Genomic DNA, 24,823 nt, shown 5'->3' on the forward strand with positions numbered 1-24,823 from the left:
AAAACACTAGAATCATTGGAATAACAGCATTTGTGTGTAACAAAGTGTGTGAGTACTTTCAGTTCATAAGGTATCAATGTGAAGCAAGGAAATTTGACAATGCCACCACCAGTATTCACCAATCTAAAGTGTCATGTGAAATATCTGTCCCGTATCCTGTCCCAACATCATCATCATCCTCCTCCCTCTATGGTCACAAAAATATCCAACTGCAGGCAATATGATTCCCTCAAGCTTCATTTTCTCTTCCTTCTATGAGGAATCTTAGATGATTGCTTCATGAATTTTTAGTTTCCAGTTCTGATTATTTCAAATACCAGACACTTTTCCTTACAAGAGAGCACTTATTAACCCCCTTCAGAACCTAGTGAGAGATATTGACTTCTCTGCAAAGGGAAATATGAATCACCAATTATCTTGCATAAGGAAATCAATAGCTGGCATTTAACAGTACTGGGGCCAACTTGAGGTCCAGCAACATGTTTGAGTACCTTAAAAATCAGAATGATGTTTATTAGTTGCTCTTCTTCGAAATCTGCTTTATTATTTTAAGGAATGTCTTTAAGGAATATCACTGTTACATATTAGCTCTAATGGAATTATTTTTGCAGTTGGCCCAGAATGTTCGGGCTGGGGTGCGGTGGGGGTAATAACAGAGAAAGCACAAAAACATAAGGATATAATAGTTGGTTTACTGCATACTGTAATAAACAGTATTGGGCTACTGTTTAATGTAAATTAAGCCCCTGACCTACTGGTCTATCTTTAGACTATGCCCCCTCTCTCTGATAAATATATAACATGTTTCTATAGTAAAGTTTCCTGAACGCATTTGTATTATTGCAAAAAGTCCTGAAAATACAAAAAAAAATAGCTAGTGACCAACAATCATTCTCCACATTATTAATGGAGAAGACTCCTGGATCAAAGAAATTCTGAATGAAGTGAAGCCTATTGGTGCACTTTCTTCCCAGTTAGAAACAAGCAACAGGGAATTATTATGTTACAAAGCCAAAACATGCCACCCGTAGGCCATCACTACACAATAATGCAGCTGACTAAGAGTCCTATCAGGCCTAGCCAGCATGTCCACAATGGCTGTGGCTGATGCAAGCTGTAGTCCAAAATATCTGGAGGAGACCAGGTTGGAGAAGACCACAATAAGCTAAGCATCAGTTGCCTTTTCCGCATACCATTATTTTCATTTGCAATTGCTTACCTGGTTCTCCTCATGAGAAACCCTCATCTGCTCTTTCAGAACGGACATTCTGGCCGCTTCTTCTTTCCGCAGCACTCTTTCCTTTTTGAGCTCAGGGCTCCAGAAGGTCTTGATGCTATTCATGGAAGAGCCAAGCTTGCTATCTTTGATGTCCAGTTCTTTCCTCAGCAAGTCATTCTCTCTCTGTAACTCCTTAAGCTGAGCTTGTAGATCTAGCATGGTGCTATCCCTTACCTGTCTCAACATAGAAGGGATCTGGTGGTGGTGGTGATGTGCAGAAGTGGTCAGCCCCCCATGCTGATCGGTGTAAGAAAGGAGGTCGGAGTGGGAAAGGCCAGCAGAAGCAATATTAGGACTGCTCCCCATAGCTGTCACTCGACCACCGTACACAGCTCGATTTGTAGCCCTTCCAAGAGTCATTGTGCCCTTGGGGAAAGTAGTGGATGCCACACCTTCATGGTCACTCAGGTACATTGGTCCGGATGTTGCATAGGCGGCATTAAGTGACTGGATATTCTCCATTGATAACGTCTTACCTGTCCCTCCACCTCCTCCACTACTTGTTCGCCTATGGCCCAGCCGAGGAGATCTTGGCAAGCGAGGGGATCTGGCAGGACTGCCTTCCAAGTTACTGATTGTTCTTGCACTTCCATACATTTTTATTTTAATGTGAGGTACTACTTAATACGAAATTAATCACACTTAAGTGGGTTATTCAACCTCTATTTCCAGTTGCTATTGTTGGCAAGCTGCTTCACAGCATTCTTCCAAAAGGCAACGAATTCCTTAAAATGACTTCTCTAGGCTGAAGATCTGAAAATAAAAATATAATTAGAGATTACTAAAAGTTACTTGACAATGCCAAAACCTGGAAGTACAGGTTCATTTTAACTGTGGGTTTATGAAATTACAATAGTGCACTATCCTTCTGAGCACATTTTCAAACTAAGAAGAATTCTGTATGTTATAGTTACTTTTATTGCCAAAGGGCTTTTTGTTTTTATGTGTAAGAATGCCATATACAAATACACAGATAAGGCAGATGGACTTGACATTGCTAGAACATGCACTAGATTCCATGATTAACTCTGTGCCTCAAATGGAATTTTTTTTAAGAAAGACAGAAGGGAGAAATAAAGAATTACCAAATATTTTTAAAAGGATTGTGCCTAGAAATCACCATACTGCAAGTGCCTTTGCCATGGAAAAAACATTATTCATAATAATTTGCTAAGTCAAAATCAAGATGTTAATGTTATTATATAATAATTTATAACATTAATTTATTATTTATACCCTACCCATCTGGCTGGGTTTCTCAACAGCTTGTGACCAGTTTACTAAAAGAATCACCTTACCCCACATGGGCCCAGTTGGCCACTTCAATCTGCAGAATTGGTGCTTTTATTTACAAGGGCCACAAAATGCCCGTTCCACACTGCTTATTTTTTTTTTTTTATACTATGTGTGTATGTGGTTTGCTTTTATAACTTCTGAGGTGTTTACAGTCCAGTCTTCTTCCCTCTTTAACAGCAGGCACTATTCTGGCTCTTCCCTAGCCTTCTTGGACTGTGCTAATTCTCAAACATTCTCAAAGTTGTAAGATATGTACACAGTGAGCATGGAAGTAAAATCTCAGACCAATGCGCTTGCCCTTATAATAAGCAGAAGCTTAAATATGAAGTGGCTCCATTTCTTGGAAAAAAGAGAGCATGAATAGACTGCATGCTCAAGGTCTATTCACACACATTACATGAGGTAAACTCTGGCTGTCATGTACAGTAGCAGAGTGCATAGAAGTCCAATGCTCTCTTCTGTATCACACAACACTTACTGCCTACACCACCTGTGTAATCTAGCCTGTAAGTGATTGTGAAATTAGCTTAGCTAGATCCTTCAAGAAATTTAGGTCAGTATCTTTATGACTTTCCAATCTGAATTAATTAAAACATTTTAAAGCACTCTTTGAGATGTTCTTTCTCCTCCTTACACCATCACCTGTGCTGTTCTCCTGCCCATTTTTCTTCCTGCCTCATCAACATTTACTGCATATACTCAAGTATAAGCCGACTTCTTCAACACTTTTTTATGCTGAAAAAGCCCCCCTTGGCTTATACTCGAGTGAGGGTCTCACCTGAGCACATTTCCAGTGGCAGAGGCTGGCAGTAGTGACGGAGGAGGAACGAGCAGCCTGAAAGCAGCCCTTTTGGGCTGCTCCTTCTTCCTCCGCCACCACCAGCCTCTGCCTCTCGGCAGCACACTAGGTAGGCAGAGGGACAGGAGGGGCTGGGGGGGGGAGAGAGAAACCCCCTCTGCCATGTGCAAACGCACTCCGGCCTATAGGCTCCCTCGGCCTATAGAGCGAGATGAGCACCGCAACCCCAGGGCCAGTCATGACTGGACCTGATGGTCAGGGGTCCCTTTACCTTTACCTTTATTTACAGTGAAGAGCCCCAAAGCTCATGTCTGGCTCAATCGCTAGCGGAATCCAGGAGTGGTCTTTTTTTGGACCTCCCCCAACATAAGAGTTTCGTTACCCCCAACCGTCTCTACCCCTCTCTGCGCCTCAGACTACTGCACAGGATGGGTGATGGCAATGGCATGTTTCCCTCCTGTCCGGCTTGCTCAGGAGTGGTGTTAAGGTTCCCACCAGCATCCTCTGGTCCTTGCACCTCTTCCCCACTGGAGGTGGGGCTTTCCTCCTCCCAGAAGAGGCACTGCTTCCCAAGATTTTCGGACACTCCCTGTAACACAACTTCTATTTCTCACCTCTGAGCCGATGACAGTTCCCTGACACACATATATATATTACATACTCATTTTGACACTCTGGACATCTTATCTATAGATTCAAGTCGTCTTCCTGCTTCTTTGAAGTTCAGGATTAATAATGATCAAATAGCAATAACCTGGGTTGTGTGTGGCCCATTGTTTTTTGTCCATCAAACTGTCTTGCTTGTGTCTGTTGTTCCTTATTATGTATACTATTTTATTTCTTGCCTGGTTTTCATAAATGTATTTGTTGCTTTTCTACAGTAAAGTATACAAAAGTCCTTATCCACTTGAACTCTTACAGCCAAACTAGGTATCAATGCTCCTGCTAACCCAAGGTTTTTGCTGCACTAGGTTTATCCCTTTTGAACTTTTACCTTGTTTACCCCTTTATATGGGGCAGTTAGAGTTGGAATGTTTTAAGCCTCATCTAGGGACTCATTACATTGCTCATTCCCTATAAGTGCTCTTCCATTTAGAAGGGGGCCCCAGGCCAATATCCCTACATGGTGGAACAATTCTAATGACTAGATGCAAATAAGCACATCACATAACCTATGGCAATTAGAATAAAAAGTAAAGGAAGATTCATTGCAGAGGCTTTTAGAGTAAGCAGATCCACAACCACAAATATCTGTTGATAATGTTTTGCAATAAAAAGAGGTCGGGTTTGCTTAGACAACCACAAGAATCAGCACCTGAGCTGCTATGCAGCAGTCTCAGGTCAGTCGGTCAAGTTTATTGCTTATAGCCAAAGGCTGCTGCAATGTATACAATGTCATTCAATAAAATATATACTAGTTTGATGCAAAAACTTAAAACATTTACATTGTCAAAACATGACCTAATCTGCACAAAACTATAGAAACTCCTTAATATACAAATTGAAAAATTAGACAATATAATTTCTAAGCTAAAATCACCGCAGGGCCACTAATATATTAAAAGTAATATTAAATAATACAATAGACAATTATGTGCAAAGTTTAGTGAGAAAGATACAGCTTGGTGTAGATGGGGTCAAAAAAATTCATCTCCTTTACAGTTGATAGCTATCTCAGCTATACAATTTTTTCTAATTTTCCTGGCGGCAGTTGCAAAAAGTGCTGCACACCAGGTCACATACTTATCAATGTCTGCAAGGAGATATAGAATCATGTCAGAAGGATTCTGGCCAGGGGACCTTATCGTTATAGGTGTCAAAAACCGTTCTCTTGCTTCCATATATAAGGGGCAGCACAAGATATAATGTGTAAGGTCCTCTAATTCAGGGCATCCCCTAATACAAACACGATCAGTTACTGGTATGCCTCTATGTCTCCCATCTCTATAAGCAGAGTTTATTGTATTTAATCGTAGCTCTGTAAAAGCTTTCCAGAGTTGTACAAAAGTCAATTCATTGAAGTAAGACGTATATTCATGGGCCTCTCTAAGTTTAAAATATAATGGGGCGCATGTGGATGGGTACATGGAGTTTAAGTCGTTTTTAGTAGCCACTGCCCTTATAGTCCGTTTAAAAATATTTTTCTGAGAGTGTAGGGAAAGTTCTTTGAGCTCGGTCACTACGAGGTCATATTTGCCCATCAGTTGGGTAGCATGATGTACCCAGTTTTTAAGGGTAATCCATTCATGAACTCAATCAGGCATTTTTTTGGTAACCTAGTGTTGTCCATCTGTTGAACTCTAAACCAGTAGCAGAAGATTCTTTTATCCATTTGGCTCTCTATGCTCAACATATAAGTTTCCAGCCTAACCATGGAGGATTGCACATCTCTGGGTAGGCCTAAGAGGGCTCTTAAAAATAATTATGTAGGGGTTCCAGACCAGAAACCTTTGAGGTACCCCAAACATCTGTGCCATATAAAATCTGGGCCATTGATTTTGCTTTATAAACAGATAGAGCTGGGTTAACCAGATTTTCACCTTTACAAGCAGCAAATTTCAGAATAGCTTTTGCTGATTTAAAGCCTTGCAATTTAATGTTAGATAGCTGTATATTCCAAGAGGCTGTTTCTGAGTAGACCAGTCCCAAATATTTAAACGTATTTACTTGATTTATAATGTGTTCATCCAGGCGCCAAACATGCTTTTTAGGGAGCTTCCCAAATACAATGACCTGTGTCTTGTCATAGTTTATAGATAAAGCATTACCCATGCAATATGAACCTAATTTCGCAAGCAGCTGTTTCAGGCACACCTGGGTTCTAGACACAAGTAGTAGGTCATCAGCATACATTAAAACTGAAGGGTTTTGGTCGAGAATTGTAACAGGAGCAAACTGTAGACTGTCCAGTTCTTTAACCATATCATTAATATAAAAGTTAAACAGAAAAGGCACCAAAATACATCCTTGTTTAACTCCGATAATGGTCTTTAGTAGTGAGATGGCCAGCCAGGTCCACTTTTACTTGTATCAAAGTTGCTGTCTCAGGTTGAAAAAATTAATTCGTTCCAGTCGTCCAATAAATTTCTTTTCTTGAAGCTTAAAAATGGTATTCTTAAACGAGGAATGCAAAGAAATAGAGGAAAACAACAGAATGGGAAAAACCAGAGATCTGTTCAAGAAAATTGGAGATATGAGAGGAACATTTCGTACAAAGATTACCATAATAAAGGACAAAAGTGGAAAGGACCTAACAGAAGCAGCAAACACTCAATATGCCAGCAAGTTTGGAAAACTCAGCAGTGGCCAGAGGACTGGAGAAGATCAGTCTACATCCCAATCCCAAAGAAGGGCAGTGCCAAAGCATGCTCCAACTACCGCACAATTGTGCTCATTTCACACGCTGGCAAAGTTATGCTTAAAATTCTACAAGGCAGGCTTAAGCAGTATGTGGACCGAGAACTCCCAGAAGTGCAAGCTAGATTTCGAAGGGGTAGAGGAACCAGAGACCAAATTGCAAACATGCGCTGGATTATGGAGAAAGCTAGAGAATTCCAGAAAGACATCTACTTCTGCTTCACTGACTACGCAAAAGCATTTGACTGTGTCGACCACAGCAAACTATGGCAAGTTCTTAAAGAAATGGGAGTGCCTGATCACCTCATGTATCTCCTGAGAAATCTCTATGTGGGACAAGAAGCTACAGTTAGAACTGGATATGGAATAACTGATTAGTTCAAAATTGGGAAAGGAGTACAACAAGGCTGTATATTGTCTCCCTGCTTATTTAACTTATATGCAGAATTCATCATGCAAAAGGCTGGACTGGATGAATCCCAAACCGGAATTAAGACTCCTGGAAGAAATATCAACCATCTCAGATATGCAGATGACACAACCTTGATGGCAGAAAGTAAGGAGGAATTAAGGAACCTTTTAATGAGGATGAAAGAGGAAAGCGCAAAATATTGTCTGAGGCTCAACATCAAAAAAACTAAGATCATGGCCACTGGTCCCATCACCTCCTGGCAAGCAGAAGGGGAAGAAATGGAGGCACTGAGAGATTTTACTTTCTTGGGCTCCATGATCACTGCAGATGGTGACAGCAGTCACAAAATTAAAAGACGCCCGCTTCTTGGGAGAAAAGCAATGACAAACATCTTAAAAAGAAGAGACATCACCTTGCTGACAAAAGTCTGTATAGTTAATGCTATGGTTTTCCCAGTAGTGATATATGGAAGTGAGAGCTGGACCATAAAGAAGGCTGATCGCCGAAGAATTGATGCTTTTGAATTATGGTGCTGGAGGAGGCTCTTGAGAGTCCCATGGACTACAAGAAGATCAAACCGATCCATTCTGAAGGAAATCAGCTCTGAGTGCTCACTGGAAGGACAGATCCAATACTTTGGCCACCTCATGAGAAGAGAAGACTCCCTGGAAAAGACCCTGATGTTGGGAAAGATTGAGGGCACAAGGATAAGGGGACGACAGAGGACGAGATGGTTGGACAGTGTTCTCGAAGCTACAAACATGAGTTTAACCAAACTGCGGGAGGCAGTGGAAGACAGAAGTGCCTGGTGTGCTCTGGTCCATGGGGTCACAAAGAGTCGGACACGACTAAACGACTAAACAACAACAACAAATGACCATTTTGCGGGTACTTCCTATATTAATAAGTTATTTTCACTTCAAATGTATTCTAATCTAGTTGATTTATTTTATAGACGTATCAGATCTACTGTGGAATGATCTTGGAGCAAACATTTCTTTTTTATTAGCATTTTTCACTGAATGTTTAAGGAATTTTAGGATTGCAGTGGTACCTCGGGTTAAGTACTTAATTCGTTCTGGAGGTCTGTTCTTAACCTGAAACTGTTCTTAACCTGAAGCACCACTTTAGCTAATGGTGCCTCCTGCTGCTGCCGCGCCGCCAGAGCACGATTTCTGTTCTCATCCTGAAGCAAAGGTCTTAACCCGAGGTACTATTTCTGGGTTAGCGGAGTCTATAACCTGAAGTGTATGTAACTTTTAGATTAAATCCTCTGGATTTTGAACAAAGATGTATTTCATGCAGTAATGTTTACAGGCCTAATTAAGAGCAGAAAGTAAGGAAGGGATAAAAAGGTGCTTTTTTTGTTGCTGTTTTGTTTAACAGCAACATCTCTACTGAAGATCTCAACCAACAGAAAATGGTCTATTTTGAAAGAAAGCACTTTCTAAATAAGGGTTCATTTATTTTCAAGATTTCCTCTTTATCTCATCACCTGAGCTCTACTGAGAATGACATCATGAGTTTAAATCTTCCATGGTGTTTAAGTTTAGAAGAAACTATTGGTTTCAATGATGACTTTCCATCTCTCTGCTTTGTAACTTTTACAAACCCAATCCTACACATGTCTACTCAGAAGTAACACCCATTGAATTCAATGGACTTACACCCAGGTTTGGAAGCAATCCTAAACATGGGAAGCCAGCATAATGTCATTAAGCCAATATAAAGTCTTTAATGTCATTAAGCCAATATAAAATATGTCAGATCCAAACACCATTCAAGAGCAGGGTTACTGCCAGCTGAGCCAGCCTAAGTCTGTCAGAGGGAAAGCAAGGCTTTAAAACAGAGTTTTACTAGCACTACCGTTTTTGTCAGCATTAGTTCTGCCAGATTCCAAGGTCACATGACTGAACTGAATGCAATTAAGATCAAGTGTTAAGTCCTCCTGAAACCTCCCACTCTAGAGCACCTTCCCCCCCCCCCCAGGGCGTACGCTGGCATCAGATTCAAGTCTCTACTCAGCTTGCTACTAGTCCCGGTTGAGCCAGGATGAGGAAGTTTAAACTGGTATAGCCAACCTGCTCCAGGAATTGGCCGCCTGAGCCAGAGATCCACTGGAGCAAAATTTGCTCATTCTGGCAGATCTTGGGCTTGGATTACTCCCTAAATGGGTATAGGATTGCACCGTTGGGATATAATCCTAATTGTACTTAGGTAAAGGTAAAGGTACCCCTGCCCGTACGGGCCAGTCTTGACAGACTCTGGGGTTGTGCGCCCATCTCACTTAAGAGGCCAGGGGCCAGCGCTGTCTGGAGACACTTCCGGGTCACGTGGCCAGCGTGACATCGCTGCTCTGGCGAGCCAGAGCCGCACACGGAAACGCCGTTTACCTTCCCGCTGGTAAGCGGTCCCTATTTATCTACTTGCACCCGGAGGTGCTTTCGAACTGCTAGGTTGGCAGGCGCTGGGACCGAGCAGCGGGAGCGCACCCCGCCGCAGGGATTCGAACCGCCGACCTTTCGATCGGCAAGTCCTAGGCGCTGAGGCTTTAACCCACAGCGCCACCTGCGTCCCTTGTACTTACTTAGAAATAAATACAACTGATGTTCATAGCTCTTACTGCTAAATTAACATGGGTTAGTAATACAGTATACACCAATCTTTAGTCATAAACAGAACAGAAAACACTGCAGCTTTTTATTGTGCAATATTTCTGTAATTTTATGGTTAAATTATCATGTTAATTTACAAAACCAAGCAGAGAGACCAATCAACAGAAGCAATGGTAGTCAGGTTAATAAGATGAGCTACAGGATCAGTTCTGAAAGGACTATAGATATTTGAAGATACTAGAAAGCAGAAGTGGAAGAAAGGGAAAACAGACTGGAGGAAGGGACTGAAATGGATGTGGTCACTGGTAGGTTACAGAAAACTAGACAGCTCAACATGCAAGATAAAAAACAAGGAAAAGAAAGTTGTACCAAAGCTATTACTTCTCAAGCCTTATACAGTCTATAGAATCAGAACTAGAAGAGATCAAATGTAATCCAATCTCAGTCACAGATCACTCCCCAAAGATCCACAATCCTGGTCATAATATAACACAGTGCAGAAGACAGTATGCCAACAAGCGGAGGGGCGCATGTCATGTGCAAAGATGCTCTTGCAAAACAGAGCCAGATAAGCAGGGGAGCCAAATGAAATGCTAAAAGCGAAAGCCAAAAAATAGCAAGATCAAACTTAACCCAGGGGGAAATTGCTCTCTGAATTCCATATCAGACATTCAAATCCCAAGTGTTTGTTGATGCCAACTTTAATGCTAACCATGCCCTGGAGCTGCTTTCAAATCCTGGTTAAGAGAGAAATCCTGGTTAGCATGAAACCATGCTTAACACTGCTCTCTTAACTATGATCAATACCAGTGAGGAAATCACAAGTAGGGAAGGAGCACATGACCCCACAGCCCACTTCTAATCCTTAACCATGATTAAAAGATCAGGAGCTCTGTGCCAGCATTGGCCCCTAGAGATGCATACACACATTGAACTGTGTTGCACTTTATAAATTATTTCTCAAGGACTCAACCCATAGTCCTTTACTGAAGATTTTCTCAAACACATGAATTTGTTGTATATAACTAACTGCTTTATGCAAGCATAAGCAGTTGGTCATCTTTATAACTCCACAGTGAGAAATAAAGGAGTAAGGAAAAACAGGGGGGGAACCCAAGAACCTGAAAGCAACAAGAGAGAAAGGAAAACTCAAGAAGAATCCTGTTCTGTAATGTGGCTTCTCTTTCCAACAATGTGAAGCACATCAGAATAAACGGGGCTCCTAATAAAAGTGTATTTATTTTACCAGAAAGATTGGCTGGCTGGGCAACATCTAAGAATGTTTCACAAAAGGCTTTTTAAAACAGTGTGTCTTCATCATCAAATCGAAAACTGGGCTGAATCCAAGTTCCTAGGGATGCTCTTTTTGTCTATGCTCCTCGCTTCTAATGTACTGTTAACTCACCCTAGGAGTCATCTTGTTTAAGTGATGGCTCAACATACAACTGAGAAAAGTGTTAAGCTTTCATGTCCACATAAATAGAAGCGTAGGCCTGGGATCTGAAGATCGCCTCCTACATGAAGCAAAATGTTCTCTATCAACACCTGGCTAAATAGAAGAAGTAAGCAACTAAGTCACTGACTAAATTTAAATTTCTTTAATCCCTGAATATAAAACACAGTTCTGCTGGTGGCAACAATACCTCAATCACCAGAAAAGCAGCTGGTGATAGCTCATGGCATATGGAGGAATAACTATAGAAGTATGAATCTATTGTCAGTTGTGAGGACTTTTATTAAATCACTCCAGACAATGGCCGCCATGACCTCAATAAAAAGCTACCTATCTCTGTGCAGCGAGAGGTATCCAACATTAGTTGGACTCAAATTAGTTATGACCATTAATTTCAATGAATCTACTCTGAGTAGAACGGACACCAGATACAGCCAAGAATATTTTACAGTAAAATGTCAATATTTACCAAAAAAATTATCCATTTGCAATTCCAGACACATTTTCTGAATGTTTTAAACTCACTGATACATCAGTGGATGCTGACAGTCATCTAAATGAGATTGTCAGCATTCATTTGTGTGTAGCTGAAAAGTGGGTGGCACTTCCAAAATTCTTACGGGAATGTCAGTATTCACCTGTAAATGTCAACATTCACAACATTGTTGGATATTTGCTGTTAACAGAGAAAGCAGCTGATCTAGACAGCCGAGTGCTTCTGTTAGGATGGTGATGCAAAAAGAGTGACACTTTCATTTATTGTGGCATCAGCTTTCATAGGCTACTTCCCAAGATGCATAAAGTTGAAAGAAACATTGTTTGGTACAGAATACAATACTAGCAATATGCCCATTAAAAAAAACCTATATGGAATCACAGAACCCAGGAGGCCACTGAACACCAAGCTGGCCTCATCATGTTCCCTCACTGCCCAACACACACATACAATATGAGTTGTGGGGTCGTCTCACATAGGGAGATCTCCCCATCATCTTGTCACCTTCCTATGGCCAGAGTACCTACTGGCTGTAGTAAGCTTGGTCCAACTAGGGACTGGGCAGTTATATGCCCTTGTTGGGTGGGGACGAGTCTCTTTTGTTGCAATAAGAATCATAGAATCGTAGAGTTGGAATAGACCACAAGGGCCATCGAGTCCAACCCCCTGCCAAGCAGGAAACACCATCAGAGCACATATTGGTGTACAATACAGCTTCTGATGCGATGGAGACAGGATATGGGTCCTAGCAGCAGTCACATCTGCTCAGAGGCCTCCACATCATGCCATCGACACGTGTAAACCAAGGGGCGGATTATGCTCAAGCTGTGTAATGCATGCAGCTTTGCATTTCCATTTCAAGACCTGAAACTAACGAAGTCCATCACAGAAATTTCTTATTATTTCATACTTTCTGCCAAGATGCCTTTAATCACTTATCACTTGGCGACAAGAAAAAAACCTTTTTCCCAGATGGAAAAAACACACAAATATTCTATGCTATATGGGGAGAACGCTTGGCATATTTTAGGTACTGCTGATATTTTGTTATGGAGTGGCTATGTTCTGCCTCCACAGTCGGAAGCAGTAATGCTTCTGAAGGGACGTGGGTGGCGCTGTGGTCTAATCCTTTGAGCCTCTTGGGCTTGCCGATCAGAAGGTTGGCAGTTCAAAATCCCAAGACGGGATGAGCTGCTGTTGCTCTGTTTCCAGCTCCTGCCAAACTAGCAGTTCAAAAGCATACTAGTGCAAGTAGATAAATAGGTAGCACTGCGGCAGGAAGGTAAGAGGTGTTTCTGTGCACTCTGGTTTCCGTCACGGTGTTCCATTGCACCAGAAGCAGTTTAGTCATGCTGGTCACATGACCCAGAAAGCTGTCTGTGAGCAAACACCGGCTCCCTCGGCGTGAAAGCGAGATGAGCGCCGCACCCCATAGTCGCCTTTGACTGGACTTAACCGTCCAGGGGCCCTTTACCTTTTAATACTTTTAAATACTAGTTGCTGGAAACTGCAGGAGTGTTGTTGTACTTTGGTCCTGATTCTGTGCTTCCCGCATGCACCTGACTGGCTACTGTGAGAGCAGGATGCTGGGCTAGAAGGGCCATTGGCCTGATCCAAAAGGCTATTCCTATTAAAAAATAATGGGCTCAGAGTAGGAGTTTCCCTAGCTCATAATAATTGATGTATTTGAATAAAAACTTCCTTGTCCTAAAATTCTTAATGTGTTTGGAATGCAAAACACCACAACTGCGAGCTTATGCACTGTTTTTGTGCCAGAGTCATCTGCATTTATCAGAACAGGCACTCAAAGCTAGCCAGCAGCCACTGTTGACATATGCTCATGAGCTGAACATTTTAATACTTTATTCTCAGTTAAACTGTCATTGAGAGTACAGTGGTACCTCAGGTCAAGAACTTAATTCATTCCGGAGGTCCATTCTGAACTTCACTTTAGCTAATAGGGCCTCCTGCTGCCGCCGCACTGCCGCTGTGCAATTTCTGTTCTCATCCTAAAGCAAAGTTCTTAACCTGAGGTACCATTTCTGGGTTAGCGGAGTCTGTAACCTGACGCGTATATAACCTGAAGCGTCTGTAACCCAAGGTACCACTGTACCTTGGCCAGGGTAATATTCTGTAAACTGAATTCCCCTTTTCTTCAAAAAATAAAATAAAACATTCTAGTAAAAAATCAATTGGTGCAGGAATTCCCAGGTTCAAAATGGTACACCACAAGGATATATACCCCACCCCTTTCCAACCGTGAACCTGCTCATTATGGCAGTGTGAACTCACCCAGAATATACATTCTCCCAATTCGAGAGTCCCTTAAGTTCCCCGCTATCACAAATGAATTTGAGTTTTTGCCCATTACTGATTCCAGATACTCATTCAAGGAAGTAACTGACACAGTTTACAGCAACTGTTTGATATTGTTTGTTATTTTGCGTGCATTTATTTTAATTACTGCAGTCCTTGTTATATGTCACTTCTTAGTTCCTTGCTAAATGAAGCAGCTGCTCCAAGTTCAATACAGGTGCTTTAGGTAGCCGTCCACTCCAGGAGTGGGGGAATGAACAGAAGTCAGGAAACAACAGTGATATGAGCAGAGAGAGGCATACAGGCTAGACAAATTTCGTTAAGCAATCTTTGTAACACAAATCTACATTCCTCTGGATTACTCAATATATAGAAAACTGCATGTCTTTTTATTTATTTACTTCTAAAGTTAAAATGGTGCTTAATTTTATATACCAATCCAGATGCAAATGAGACTGCACTATTATTAGATTTACAGGGTAGCCCATCAGCACACGTTCTCAGGGCAGCTCACGGGGCAAACAATAAAATATAAAATTAAATTGCAAGGTAATATGGTAATCCAACACGTCAACAAAAACAATGCAAAATTACAAAACAAAATTCAACTGGCAATTGCGGTTTGCTGGCAAGGATGTATGTACGTGGAGTGCTGCTCACAGCTATACCATCTCTAGCTGCTTTCTCATCAAGACTTAGAAAATGAATGGCTCTCAGCTCTGGACTGGAGCCCCCAAGGAACCCTGGTGGTGCAGGAAGCACTGCTGATAATCCAGTAAATCATCAGTCAGTGTACTCCTCAAACTGCTGAAAGCAGACACTCTTACTAAAGGTGATGTTCTACAAAACAGACATTACAGTTCGGTCTCTACCTATCCATCTGTCGCCATGCTGTCCCTGAATTATCACCTATGGCGTGGTTCTCGTGTAACATGGAATTCCAACCTAACAGCTTAATGGTGGTGTGCAGGGACAGAGAGAAGACGCAGCTACTGGGATGGTGAGTTGCCTCAGTGCAAAACCAAACTGCCAGAGAATAAAGCAATGACAGGCTTACAAGAAAACATCAGCCCCAACAAGCAGCCTAACAGTGTCGGGCCAAAGTATAATTGTTTATTCTTTTTATCAGATATATTTATATATTGCTTAATCATCAAACACTTCTAAATGGTAATACACTTAGAAAGTCATATGTCAACACTGTATTAAATTTGGCTATTTGTGCGCATTTAGCAAAGCCACAATCCAGGAGCTCCCATGTGCATATAGAAGTTCCAAAATGTACACATGGAGCGTAAGGCAAGTGAGGTCTTCTCCATTTGCTTCAGTGCTGGGAAAAACTGCACATATAAGACATGCAAAAAAAAAAAAAACCAGCTGGTACATGCCCAGAAGCAAGCAAACATTCAAAATTCAACATACAGTAGTGCCAACATTTGCCTTTTAAAGCTAAACTACGATTTGGAAGAAAATCCAGTATAAAATATGTTATCCAACTTTGGACAAACTGAAGCACATTATGTGGGCGGGTTCTTTCTTTACATGTGTGATGACATTTCACTGGGTGCCACCTATGGTACCAGTCAGCTGGGTATATTTGGATGATTAGCTCCGCTATTTGGTACAAAACAGGAACATATACAGACCGAAATAAGATAGGCAGTGGATTGCATCAAACTAAGTTAGACTCATAATTACTAGACCTAAGCTGGTCATGCCCACTAATTTCAGTGGGCCTGCTGTGAGTAAAAGTAACACCAGATATGACCCAGAATATTTTACAGGAGAATGTCAAAGCTCACCAAAACCAGTAATTTACATGTGAACCTTGATAATCCCAGACACATTTTGCAAAAGCATAAAAGTGAGAAATACATCAATAGATGCTGACAGTCATCTAAATGTGACTGTCAGCATTCATTTGTGTGCAGCTGAAAAGTAGGTGGCATTTACAGAATTCTTATAGGATTTTCAGTAAAATGTCAACAGTTACAACAGCTTGGGTCATTTGATGTAATACGGACAGCAGAGTACTAGAAATGGCTATCAATCCCAATGGGTCTACTCTGAGCAGGACTAACACTGCAAACACCCGACAGTCCCCAAGATGCAGGAACAACAAATGGATATATTGTTATTAATTATCACTATTGTTGCTGATTTGCTTATGGCTATCAAATTAAAACATCAAGTATATAAAAACCAGAGGTCTACTTAAATTAAGTTCTTTCCAGACTTTGCATGCAACCAAGACTCAGAACTTAATTCTTTTACACACAAAGTAAGATTCTCACTTGTGATATCAGATGTGATTTCAAGCTTTAGCCAACCTTAACAATTAAACAACAAGAACAATTAAGTTGCTTAGAATAGGCATTATACTCTAAAGCAAAATAATATACAGTGTAGAACAGCACAGTGATCAGCAAACTAAAGACCCAGGATCTTACCTGCAGCATGGGACCCACTTTTAATTTGTTGTTGAATGTGTTCATCTTCTTTTACGTTTCTCTGTCTCTTTACACCCTACTCTCTCTCCCATCTTTCAGCTTCACTTATTTATTTATTTATTTATTTATTTATTTACTTACTTACTTACTTACTTACTTACTTACTTACTTACCCAAAACAGCAGCACCAGAAAACTAGAAAGGAGGTTATAACCTGAAGTGGAATCACCGTAGAATCACAACTAAATGTGGGCTTATCAGCTGAAGCCCAATGGAACAGTACATATAGCAATAGATCTTCTAATGCCTAAATCAACCCAAGACTTTATAGGTGCATTTAAAATGGAAGTAATAAAACACTGTTCCTCATTAAAGGATTTTAAAATCCACCCTTAAGTGAGGAATGTAACGAAGTGCATAACAAACTACAGTATAAAGTAGGGGGGAAGTGCTGGGAGGAAATAGATGCTGCTTTTCATAGGAATTACTGGTATTCTGGCTCAATATGCTGCTTTTGAATACTGAAGTATCGGACTTACTTTCACTCTTCCTATAGTTTTTCTCTTTCTTTCTTTCTTATTGAACAAATGATATATGGTCTGTTCACATGTTATTTCACATGACAGTTAAGCTGTCCCTCATGGTTAAGTCATTCATGTCATTCACCCACAAGAGAACTCAGCTATTTTATCTGTGGCACTGCAAACTTCCACATAAGTCTGCTATGGCACCCCCATACACACAACCAGCTTTATACAGGACATGGTGAAATTTGCCATGAAGTGGCCTCCAGCATTAGCCATCGAAAGTAAAACAGACCATAGAAAGGGGAAGGGGAAGCTGAAGGCCTCTAGGTGTGGTTGGACTTCCACTCCCATCAGCCCCAGCCAGAATGGCCAATGGGCAGGGATGATAAGAGTTGCAATCCAACAAGGCCACAGGCTCCAAATCCATGTCATATAGAGTATAAGAATTCATCTAGCCTCACTGGGTATGGCTAAGGGGAATAAATTACTCCTTTTCAAATCAGTTTCATTCACTATCACAACTCCAACTGATGCTTTTCTTGAACCTGCATGATCTACTTTTTCAACTTCATCTGTTGCTGTCACTGCTGAAAAAATAATCAGCAAATTAGGCCTATAAAGACAAAATCAGACATTTTGGGATAGAGAAGACAGACTTCTTTTCCTCTTTTATCAAAAGCAGTGATAAATAGATAATAGATTGTTATCAAGGAAGTGCTATTTCCCCACCCAACAAACCAGGTGATAAAAAGAGGAGCAGATAGACTTTCTTAACCAAATAACTGTTAGGTCATGGTGGCACTTAGCAGAGCTGGAGAAATCCACAATCCCCTAATTAAGCGTTTCATGGCCATACCGATGAAAGTAAGAGGAGAAAAGGAGGGTAGCTTTAGCAAACAAGTAAAGGCATTATTACAGAATGAAGAAGAGAGAGAGACAGATAAAAACAAATCTGTGATGAAAGTTATGCAGCAAGTAAAGTAAAGAAACTGTAAAAGACCCAGATGTTCGGCAGGTGGGAAGGTAAAACAAGCCAGTGTGTTGTCCACTTGAAAATCCATCACTGATACTTATGCTCTGTTTGTGAAACATAATGTGGAAACTGCTCAGTGTTTCTGGAGCCAAAATGTATCTTGGCTTTCATACTGAATAGCACTTTTCTTAGCAACATCACCCTGCCCTCAACCTTTTCAGACAACTTCCAAGGTAAAACTCTTAGGACTCCATCTCAAACATAATGTGAGATTGAGATCCATGAGCAGTCCGGAAAATGTATTTCTCACATGTCAAAGGTCAGGGTAAAGAGGTACATCTTCAGCAATCTCCAAAAACTGTAAGTTGACAGGCACACCTCTATGGGGAGGGAGTTAAGTTACAAAAGTTTGCGGTTGTCACACCAAATGTCCTCTCTTAGACCACCACTGCCTGAGCTTCTGAGGGTGGCAGAACTACCAGGAGAGTCCCCTCTGTCAATCTTAACACCTGAGAGGGTCTTTAGGGCCAGTCTTGAGAGCCAGTGTGGTGTAGTGGTTAAGAGCTGTAGTCTCGTAATCTGGGGAACCGGGTTCGCGTCTCCGCTCCTCCACATGCAGCTGCTGGGTGACCTTGGGCTAGTCACACTTCTCTGAAGTCTATCAGCCCCACTCACCTCACAGAGTGTTTGTTGTGGGGGAGGAAGGGAAAGGAGAATGTTAGCCGCTTTGAGACTCCTTAAAGGGAGTGAAAGGCGGGATATCAAATCCAAACTCTTCTTCTTCTAGGGAAGGAAATGGTCTTTCAGAATTTGGGACCTAAGCTATTTAGGACTTTAACATGAGCACTTTGAATTAATCCTGGAAACAAGCTGGCAACCAATGCAGCTGTTTCAAAACAGCTTATGTGAGATCAAAATGGAACCCTAGCCATAAATTTGGTCAGTGCATTTTCTCCCAATCAAAGCTTCCAAATCATCTTCAATGGCAGCCCCATGTAGAGTGCATTGCAACAATCCAGTCTGGAAGTTACCAAAGCATGAAGTACAGTGGTTGAGTCATTTCTATCCAAAAGAGGCCATAGCTGGTGAACCAGCCATAGCTGAAAACAAAGCACGCCTAGCCACTGAGGCCACATGAGACTCCAGTTTCTGTGCTGAAACCAGTAGCACAACCTAACAGTGTACCTGCACTTCCAGAGAAGTGGAACTCTGCCAGGACAGACTGTCTCCCCACCTCCCAGACCTGAGAACTAGCAAAACCTGGCATTCAGAAATTGACATTTTGGTCTAGTTGCAAGAACATTAACCCTGGTCACATGCAGTTTGAGCACAGTCAGACAGCTGCCTCAAACTGTTGATTTTAGATGTCATGAAAGGGCAACAAATAGTTAGGTATTTAATGTATTTTAATTGTAAGTTTACTTCCAGGGAGAAGCACTTGTGAGATTTTGTGTTGCACCAACATTAACTTGGTTAGCCTGGAGTAATATGCACACTGACTTGGGAAATAGGAGCACCATTTACTATTCCACCCCAGGCAGCAAACTATGTCTCACTCAAACCAAGAACACAGGTTGATAATACTGAAATTAATGGATGGCATCTCCTCCGGTCAGCAGTGTCAAGCAAACTACTGTCTTCTTCAGTGACTCAGCACTGTGACAACAAATTCTCTCCATTTATAGCATCCCGCCACACAAAACCACCATTATAAGTCACATGCAGATAAAGTACCTGCTAAGATAAATAACTGAGAGGATACAGCAATTTTGAATTCACAAGCATTCATCTTCTTAAGCCCTGCTGGTAGTATTGTGTGTTGCACCAAACATCATGTCTTGTTCCAATTTGTACTTAATTTCTTGGTTCTTAATCATTAAAACCAGTGCTTCAGAGAGAGGAAGAGACAGTAATCCTACTTCAATGCTCTCTGATGTGAGCAAATGATCAGACAACAAAAATTTCACCTCCATCACTTTTCCTCCACCTTTAGAAATGCTTTTTTAAATGCTTAAGCTCAATTAATTTTCACAAATTAAATTATCTAAAACTGTGCCAGCAGACACAATGGGATCTCCATTGAGTATCACCCTGCATCTTCTCTAAGTCGGAACATATCAGCCAATGTTGCAACCCTATACTGTGTGCGTGTGAAACATTCCTGCCTGTTCTTTCTTTTCTTTTTACATTTTGCTAGCCTCAGAAAAGTTAACTTTGGTGTATTTAACTACATTAAAAATAAAAAAGATAGCCAAAATGCATTGATAAGCAAAACAAATCCTGCAGTAATCAAGACAAGAAGAAATATGTCTCTACTGCTAAAAGGTTAAGCATTCCAAAGCTCAAACAGCATGTCCACAAGGACAAGAAAACAACATTAAGGTTAATAGAAACATATTTGCGTGAACCCATCCCTAGAACCACTGTAATGCTACTCCTAACAGATTCATCAGCTGTTACATAGCTGACAGTTTCAAAATGTGGAGAGAACACACTTCTTTTTGAATTACTTGGAATTCAGCTGATCTTTGCAGCAACAGAAGGTAATTTTTCCAATGCAGCTTATAGGGCATCTAGTCATTGTGCCATTGTCACTTCTTGAGATTTTGAGAGAAGATTATTTCTCTTTGCTGTTCCTTGTGTGAATACCTGCATTTTTATCTCCCAGCCTTGAAGGCTGAATTTCGTCAACCACAATCTGCAAGCCCTGAACAAAACTATGGATCCCACCTTTTATTTTATTTTTAACATAACCCATCAAACTCCACCATTTGCACAAAGAGAAAACTTAGCTAATCAAATCTGGCATGCTGGTATCCCATTGGTAAACTCACAAGCACTAAAATACGCATCTCAGATTATCCTGAGAGGGTTTTTTTTTCCCCTCTCAATTATGTTTCCACTGAAATATTTGTGTTTTACAGACATTCACATTTTAAAAACAATTAAATCTAATGATCCAGAGAGTACAAACCATTCTCTTCATTTTATTTTACAAAAATCTAATGATCCAATGATTTTTAATATATATACAACCTGTGCATGTTCCATTGTAATATATTATGTCTCCTCATTAATTCTAAGTCCTTTGTATCGTTTAATGTGTCCATGTGTACACTTATACCACATAAATATTCACCTCAAATTCTATTTTAACATACACAATCTTTACACACACACACACACACACACACACACAATTTCCATAAATATCTTGTTCTTTAAGCCACAAGAACTACAGGTGGAAATTAATATCCTGTTTTCACTGCTGTATGTAAAGCATGACATGTTATTGAATGTGTACACCCAAAGGCAAATATTTTGTATTCACACAAATCATTTAAGAGAAGGATGTAGAATTAACAGTGGGATCAGGATGCAATAATGAAGAAAGATGACAGATGCAGCTAATGGCTATAGGGAGAAAGGTTAGGAAAGGCTATGGATGATACCAGAAAAGCTATGCTAATGTGAAGTTGTGGAGCTACTTGAAGAGGGATAATTTATAAAAGATGGCAAAGTTATTTCTGAGTATAGCATGAGACTGGAGTAGAAGAAGGCAGACAGGGGAGGAGTTTTAATAAACTAGTAAAAGCAAGAAATGATGTTAGGGGAAGCGTAGTCAGTGGCTAGACATTTTTAAAAACTGGAATATATATGAGAAAGCCAATATAGATATTTAAGAACATTAATACAATCATGGTGAAATAAAACAAAGATTTGATTAGAAAGTCTTTTTGAACATATTGGAGAGGAAAGTATCAGTAGGGGGAGAGACAGCCAACGATGAGGACAATCCAGTAGTATAGATGCAAAACTGCCAGAGCATGGATAAGATTTTAAGGTTTTAATACAGAAAAGAATACTTTTGACTTTGGAGAGGAAAAGATAAGTACATTGATGAATCAAATAAAGACTATATGACTCTACGGTTGCTCTGTTAAGGGAGATATCGCTACAGAAACAAAGAGAAGGACACTGGGGAAACAGCAACTATTAATCATGTTCTGTTTGAGATGAGTGTTTGTGCATATATTGGATTTTCCTATCAACAAGAAATTGCAGGATTTTTTAGGCATCTGCAACAACTTGCTAAAAAATGCACCCTATGTTTTAGACTATGAACTCCAGGGTAATGTGTGTGAAAGCCCTCTTGGCAGTAGAACTTGGATGTGGCATGTGTAGGAAATACCATGGTGCATTTGTCAGATTACAGCATAGTTCCAAAACCATCACCACCACATTCATTTAGAAAGCACAAGCTATACAAAAGTGTGTACAGTGGTACCTCGGGTTAAGAATTTAATTCGTTCTGGAGGTCCATTCTTAACCTGAAACTGTCCTTAACCTGAGGTAGCACTTTACTACCAAATGAAGGAATAGCACAAGTGAAACGGCACAAAGAAATTGGCTGGACCTTCTCTCAGTCACTGGCAAGTCCTTCTTGTGAGACCAAAGAGTGTTATCTTTCAACGGAAATAATTAACCCCTTGTGCAGTAGCAGCTCTTCTGTGGGCTGAACTGAAGGCTGAACTGTGTGTTAGCCAGGGACATTCTCCCTTCAGACAGCACAGGACCCAGAGCAGCTGGGAGAGAAGAGAACTGGGGATTAGGTTACCTGAGGTCGTTCCATTTAACTACTAGAGAGAGCAAAAAAGAAAGCACTGGTCTTGACCTGGTGTCAGTAAGGGCCAATTACTGGGTCGCAGCCTGATTTAAGGTGTGTCACCAACAGAAGCACTACCATCAAACAAATATGCAGTAAAAGAAAAAGAAGAAATGGGTCCCTAAATGAATGAATCAGTTAAAGGTGGATCTCAATAAGTTGAGAACTAAGGACCTAGAGAACCTGGGGGTGTGAAAGGAGAGACTATCTGCTCCTTAGGAAGATAAAGAAGAGCAAACCAGTGGGTGATAAATCTTTGCCACACTTGCTTCTTTTTTGGAATGCAGAATAAGTCTCTCCATCACCCTTTCCACCCCTCCAAAAGAGGAAGGGCACCGCCACAAATGATCTTTCATGGAAGGTGCCTCTCCATCACCCTCTGAATCATAAAGGGCAGGGGAGTCAATGGTGACCAGTGGGGAGAGGCAAGGGGAATCCTCCCCCCTTTCTTTCACTGCGGTGGAGAAAAGGGGAGGGAGGGGAAGACACCAAACAAACGCTTAAGTGAGACCACTGATTTAAAAAGCCAAGCAGGAAACTAACCCTGACAAGAGGACTTGCCCTCCCCCCCAGCCGCACCGATTGGCTGAGCTCACAGCCAGGAGCCCGTTCCTGCCAATGCAAGTGGCCCTGCGGCTTGTCTATCAAAACGGAAATTCGCAGCTAAGGGAGGAGATCCCCCTCCATCCATCCTAGGCTTAGCAGGTAGCCGCCTAGAAATCAATCACACACTAATAAAACGGGGAGGGGGGACTCCTCCACCACATTATTACTACAGATATTTGCGCTACAGATATATATATAGATACACACACTAATGCAAGACATGCGTGCTATTCAAATCTGTGCAGGTTACACATTAGGTATCCTGATCTTACAGCCGCCCCAAATAATCTTTCAACCCCAGAGCATACTAAAATGTACAAAGGTCCGTATTGCCTCGGTTCATTATATAACTGCGAATATAATATCCTCGTTTCTTCCTGGGAATCCTCCTCCTTGCAAGCGCGAGGCGGGGCGAGGGGGCTTGCTGGGGAAGAAGGAAGCCTCTTCCCCTAAACATTTGTTTTATAAAAACCCGAAAGCTATGCACAACGTATGTCAACTCTTATTCCAAAGCCCGCCGTTTCCGAGTCTTACCAAGCCCGTGCAAAGGCGGCGTTGGACAGGATAGTATTTCTCCATGGATCTCGCTCTCTCTCATACACAAACCCGCCCTGGCAACTGCATGGCTGTTTTCTAGGAGAAATTGCAAGCGTCGGTGCTTCCGCGGGAGCGAGATGCCAGCTCGGGCAAATGTATCAGCAGGCGTTTATCACAGAGCAAGGCTCTTGTCTTTCCAAGGAAAGCCTCCCCCCAACCTTGGACTCTCTCATTCTTCCCCCCCCCCCCAGCCCGCCCTTGCCGACCCTTCGATGCTTTGAAACGCCCAAGGCACAATTCGTGTGCGTCCAAATGGATGCACCCAAATCCACCACGGCCATATCCGCGCTGGAGCTCCTCACCTTTCCAATCATTGCATCCGTCTCTCTCGCGTCCGCCTCACATGGATCTCACAGCATCCTGCCTCGCCGACAGCCCATTGCAGCGGGGAGAGAGGCGGCGCGGCGCGGCGCGGCGAGAGGAGCCGGGGGAACAGGTACGAGGCGAGAGGAGGAGGAGGAGGAGGGACCTGCTGCAGTCGGGAGAGGCTCCCGTAGTTCCCCCAGCCGCCGCCGCCGCCGCCGCTTCCCTCCTGCCCCTCGCGCCCAGGCTCCCTTCAGCCAGCCGCCAGCCCGACTCCCTGCCTCGCCAGTCCCTGACTCAACATTCCCAGCATTCCCGAGGAGCTGCCCGCTCGCCCGAGCTGCGCGCCTCGCGCTCTCCGCCGGGGGCAGCAGCGAGCTTCCTCGGAAGGGGCCGGCTGCAAACCGGACCTCCAGCAGCAAAAGCAGCAGCAGCAGCAGCAACGCTCCAAAGGCTTGCCTTCTTTCGCCCCGGCGCCCGGCATCTCCCTTTGCGCTCTGCAAGCCCGGAGAGCGGAGGGAAAGAGCTGACCCCCCGCTGCCCGAGGCTTGGCGGGAGGCGCCCTACCCGCTCCAGAGATGCTCAGGTTCGCGCGCAGCCCAGTTGCTCGCACGCCTTCAAGGCGAACGGTGGCCAGCCGAGGGTGGAATGAAAATAGTGGCGCAAGGCCAGCTCACC

The 24,823-nt window shown here is 42.1% G+C and overlaps 1 protein-coding gene across 12 annotated transcripts in view; it reads right to left on the minus strand.

Annotated features, from left to right (window-relative positions):
- Window positions 1-24,476, minus strand: part of ERC2 (ELKS/RAB6-interacting/CAST family member 2) — a 505,832-nt gene extending 481,356 nt beyond the window's left edge. For 7 of the 12 annotated variants that reach the window (XM_083727010.1, XM_083727003.1, XM_083727009.1 and 4 more), the window contains exons 1-2: window positions 24,145-24,450; window positions 1,220-2,032 (exon numbers count right to left, since the gene is read on the minus strand). In XM_083727010.1, coding sequence (XP_083583136.1) covers window positions 1,220-1,876 — 657 coding nt within the window. In that variant the 5' untranslated portion in view covers window positions 1,877-2,032; window positions 24,145-24,450. Of the gene's footprint in view, window positions 1-1,219; window positions 2,033-24,144 lie in introns of all 12 variants that reach the window. The other 5 variants (XM_083727002.1, XM_083727012.1, XM_083727004.1 and 2 more) reach the window with 1 other exon arrangement.
- Window positions 24,477-24,823: the final 347 nt, after the last annotated feature.

The sequence above is a fragment of the Podarcis gaigeae genome, assembly GCF_964106915.1.
Source record: "Podarcis gaigeae genome assembly, chromosome: 2".
NCBI classification, from domain to species: domain Eukaryota; kingdom Metazoa; phylum Chordata; class Lepidosauria; order Squamata; family Lacertidae; genus Podarcis; species Podarcis gaigeae.